The sequence below is a fragment of the Wolffia australiana genome, chromosome 14 (assembly GCF_029677425.1).
Source record: "Wolffia australiana isolate 7733 chromosome 14, ASM2967742v1".
Lineage (NCBI taxonomy): Eukaryota > Viridiplantae > Streptophyta > Magnoliopsida > Alismatales > Araceae > Wolffia > Wolffia australiana.
In genome coordinates, this window is record NC_135848.1 from 12,229,448 (window position 1) to 12,233,694 (window position 4,247).

Sequence of the window (4,247 nt, forward strand, 5' to 3'; positions counted from 1 at the left end):
TAGGACTCGGTGGTTTCACTTTGTCCAGAGCCTGTCTTTGATTTTCGACGATACTTTCACAGAGAAATCCAGCCATGGGGAATCCAAACAACAGCAGAGGGGTTACCGTTCTTGGGTTCGTTCTCGCAACCCTCGTCGTTGCCCCGGTCTCTGTTTTTATTTCCATCTATCGTTCGGAAGAGTTCAACCCAGCGAGCTGGTCCGCCGACTACAACGAGAAGACTATCACCGTGCCGAATGTCCGTAATGGTATTCTCAAAATTTCGGAGAAGATCGGCGAAGGGGTCTTGCGCGGACCAGAGGACTTCGCGTATGACGCCGCGTCTGGATTTCTTTACACGGGCTGCGAAGATGGGTGGATACGGCGGGTCGATCTGAACGCCAAGGAACAGACTGTGGAGGATTGGGCGTACGTCGGAGGACGGCCGCTGGGACTCGCCTTCGGCCCGGACAATACCCTCTTCGTCGCCTCAGCGTACAAGGTACGACAAACATCAGCCCTTTTCCCAACCATATCAGACTCGAAACTTCGCGGATTCGCTGAGAATTTTGCGGGATAAGCATACCCATACTATAAAGTTTACTAAGATCATAGAATTTCACGTCAGCTTACCAAGTAATAAGATAAGAAGCACCATTCAATTACTTTGACGAATTCCCAGTTCAATTTCTTTTCCACCAAGTCGGCTGCTTTTCTAATTTTTTTCCGCGAACAAGCGAGTCTCAGAATTAAATTCTTAGAAAACAAAAAGCTTTTGGCTTTTGGGTTGAAGTGGTAAAACCAAAAAACCATCCAATTTTCGAGCAGGTAGTGAAAACAGACAGGATACTGGGGATGCATTTTTTTATCGTTGTCGAGATCCAATCATTCATCCGTTCTGATCTCGAAACGTTACGCAGAGCGAAATCCCTTACTGGATCCTACTCCATTCCATTCAATTCTGTCAATGAACACCAATAACTCAGTCAATTCCCAATCGACCAATCTCCGTTACGCCCTTCAGCCCTGTGACGGATATCTGAACGTAAGGCCTGTTGAGTCTCGTCCAGTCCATTTATCACCCTTGTCCGTCGTTACCCATCCATGAAACCTTGAGCCCGAGACTGATGATTTCAGGGGCTGCTTAGCGTTGGCAAAGGCAAGGAGGTTCGCTTACTAGTGTCGGAGGCGGACGGCCTGCCCTTTGGGCTCATCGACGGAGTGGACGTTGCCTCGGACGGCACAGTCTACTTCACCGACGCGTCCCACAAGTACAACCTCTCGATGCTCAGGGTCGATGGCAGGGAGGGCCGGCCTTACGGGCGGCTGATGAGTTACAACCCTGCCACCTCTTGCACAGAGGTGCTCCTCAGCGGCCTTTACTTCGCTAATGGGGTCGCCGTCTCCCCGGACCAAGACTCTGTCGTCTTCTGCGAGACTTTTATGTATGTTTAAGCAAACCTCTCTCTATCTCTTTCCCTTCCTCTCCCTCTCCCTCTCCCCCCCTCTTCTCTCTCTCCCCTTTCCTACCTTCCCTCTCTCTCTCTCTCTCTCTCTCTCGCTCCGTCTCTCTCCCCCCGCTTCCTCTCCCTCTTACCCTCTCTCTTTGTATCTCTTTCCATTCCGTCGCATGAAAACTATATACGATTCATGTTATTCTTATTCTCCAACTTGCACGCGCAGGAGGAGATGCAAACGGTACCACATCCGGGGAGAGAAGAAAGGGGCCGTCGATCTCTTCGTTGACGGCCTCTCCGGGCTTCCGGATAACATCCGCTACGACGGCGATGGCCGTTTCTGGATCGGACTCCCCTCGGTAAGAGAGCCTACATCTGTCCATCCTTATCACAACGGATTGTTAACGTGTTGGGTTTTTTAGGGAATGTGGAAGGGTTTAGGTCTCTTCCAGTACTCGACAGTGAGGAAGATAGCCCACATCGCGTCCAAGTACGAGGACCTCACTGACAAATTTTTGAAGGATGGGGGAGTTCTGTCTATCAGCATGGAGGGAGAGCCGTTGGCTCTGTACAAGGATAAGGCGTTGTCCCAAACCACTGTTGGTCTTAAGATCGGAAATCATCTCTATTATGGCTCTCTAGTCGCGGGCTACATGAGCAGGATTCCTCTGGATGAGGACGCAGCCGAAGGTAAATGAGCCTTTGTACTTGTTGTTCATGCCGAGACTGGTACCGTGCTCCTCACTGGTCTGTAGGCTCCCACAAGCCCATGGGCGGAGCAACTAGCGTCAAGATTTGTAATCCTAAGGCTGACGTTTGTTTGCCTGACTAGCATCATGGAGTCCGTTGATTAACCATGCAGCTGCTATTTTTGGAAGAGAAGCTCTCTCTTCTGGTAACACACATAGAGAATGAAAGAAGAAAGAACAAGAAAGGTCACCTAATGCTTCCACTTGCAGAAAAAATATATCGTCATAGGCATTTCCTCTTTAACTGTCTGTAACCACTAACTAAGCATGGCCACACACCTGTCCCAATACTTAGCCCACTAAAACTTTCAAAAACTTGACCCTTTCAAAAGCTTGACCCTTTTTAAAAACTTACCCCCTAATATAATTAGGGAAGGATACGGTCCTGTCTTGGTTTGGTTTTACTGAAAACCTAGACCTGAAGTTTGGTCTGGTCTCGATCTCGGTCTGGGCTTGGTCCGGTTCGGTCTTCGGTCAGTCATGTTGACTAGTCAATGTTAAGTTGACTTGGTCGTCTCACTGCATCTAATGTCACCTCTGGTGCTGAATCAGTGTTGAATAATGAGAGAGTGAGAGCAGGATAGTGAAGGAGTTTGAGAATGAGAGAGGGAGAGGGTGACACTGAGATAGTGCAAAGGCAGAGAGAATACCATAGGGAGAGTGTGAGAGAGTGAGTGGGCGAGACTGAGAGAGAGAGAGTGCGAGAGTGAGAGAGGGAGACAGGGAGAGAGGGAGAGAGGGAGGGAGGGAGAGAGTGAGAGATTGAGAGAGTGAGAGAGTGAGAGGGTGAGACTCAGAGTGAGAGGGGGAGAGCCGGAGAGGGAAGTGAGGGGGAGAGAGGGAGAGGGAGCAGGCGAGAGGGAGGGAGTTCAATAGAGAGAGAGTGAGAGAGGGAGAGAGTGTGTGAGAGAGAATGAGAGAGGGAGGGCAAAAGAGAGGGCGAGCGAGAGAGAGGACAAGAGGGAGAGAGGTGGAGAGAGAGCAGGATAGAGGGTGACAGAGAAAGGGAGAGAGAGGGGTTGACAGAGAACGGGAGAGAGAATGAGAGGGTTTGAGAGAGAGGGAGAGAGGAGGAGAGGGAGAGCAGGAGAGAGAGGGAGAGAGGGAGAGAGGGAGAGAGAGAGAGGAAGAGAGGAGTAGAGGGAGTGGGAGAGAAGGAGAGAGGATGAGAGGGAGAGCGGGAGAGAGAGTGAGAGAGAGAGGGACTTGAGAGAGAGGGAGACAGGAGAGAGGGTGAGAGAGAGAGAGAGGGAGAGAACGAGATAGAGAGAGGAGGAGAGGGAGATCGGGAGAGAAGATGAGAGAGAAGGGGAGAGAGCGAGATAGAGAGGGAGATGGAGGGAAAGAAAATGAGTGAGAGAGAGAGAGAGAATGGCAGCAATGAAAAGAGGGAGCGAGGAATGGAGAGCAAATGAGAGAGAGAGAGAGTAATACCAGAACAGAGGGGGGAGAGAGGGAGAGAGAGAGAGAGAGAGAGAGAGAGAGAGAGAGAGAGAGAGAGAGAGAGAGAGAGAGAGAGAGAGAGAGAGAGAGAGAGAGAGAGAGAGAGAGAGAGAGAGAGAGAGAGAGAGAGAGAGAGAGAGTGTGAAGACTCTTGAGTCTTCTGTTCACACAAGAACAAGAACGGAGATAGAATAAAAGGAGTAGAGAGAGGGAGAGAGAGAGGGAGAGACAATGAAGTTTAGATCATTTGAATCCACAATCTCATTCATCTAATGTAGGTTCGTATTTATACTACTATACAATAGTTTGTTATCTAATATTTTAATCGTAGCCGTTATAATTGTTATAAAGGCTAGTTCAAGATTCGTCCTAACTGTTTAGTTTGTTACCTATCTAGATGAAATCCTAACCGACTATGTTTGATCATACCTAGATGAAATCCTAACCATGTATGTTTGATCCTATATCTAATCCTGACCGTCTAAACCTCTTAACGAGTATAGGGTACGTGTTATTTTCTTATTAGCTAATCTTTTATTAAAATCCCTATTGGCGATCTGTGTTGCTGACATGGCTGCCGAGTTGTTCACTCCTTCTCTTCATCTTTGTCTTCTTCTT

At 48.9% G+C, this 4,247-nt stretch overlaps 1 protein-coding gene across 1 annotated transcript; it reads left to right on the forward strand.

Annotated features, from left to right (window-relative positions):
* LOC144712283 (protein STRICTOSIDINE SYNTHASE-LIKE 6-like) lies at window positions 1-2,291 on the forward strand. Its single transcript, XM_078586515.1, has 4 exons — window positions 1-482; window positions 1,118-1,425; window positions 1,664-1,796; window positions 1,860-2,291. The coding sequence occupies exons 1-4, from the start codon at window positions 75-77 to the stop codon at window positions 2,133-2,135; spliced, it is 1,125 nt and encodes a 374-aa protein (XP_078442641.1). The 5' UTR covers window positions 1-74; the 3' UTR covers window positions 2,136-2,291.
* The last annotated feature ends 1,956 nt before the right edge of the window (window positions 2,292-4,247 follow it).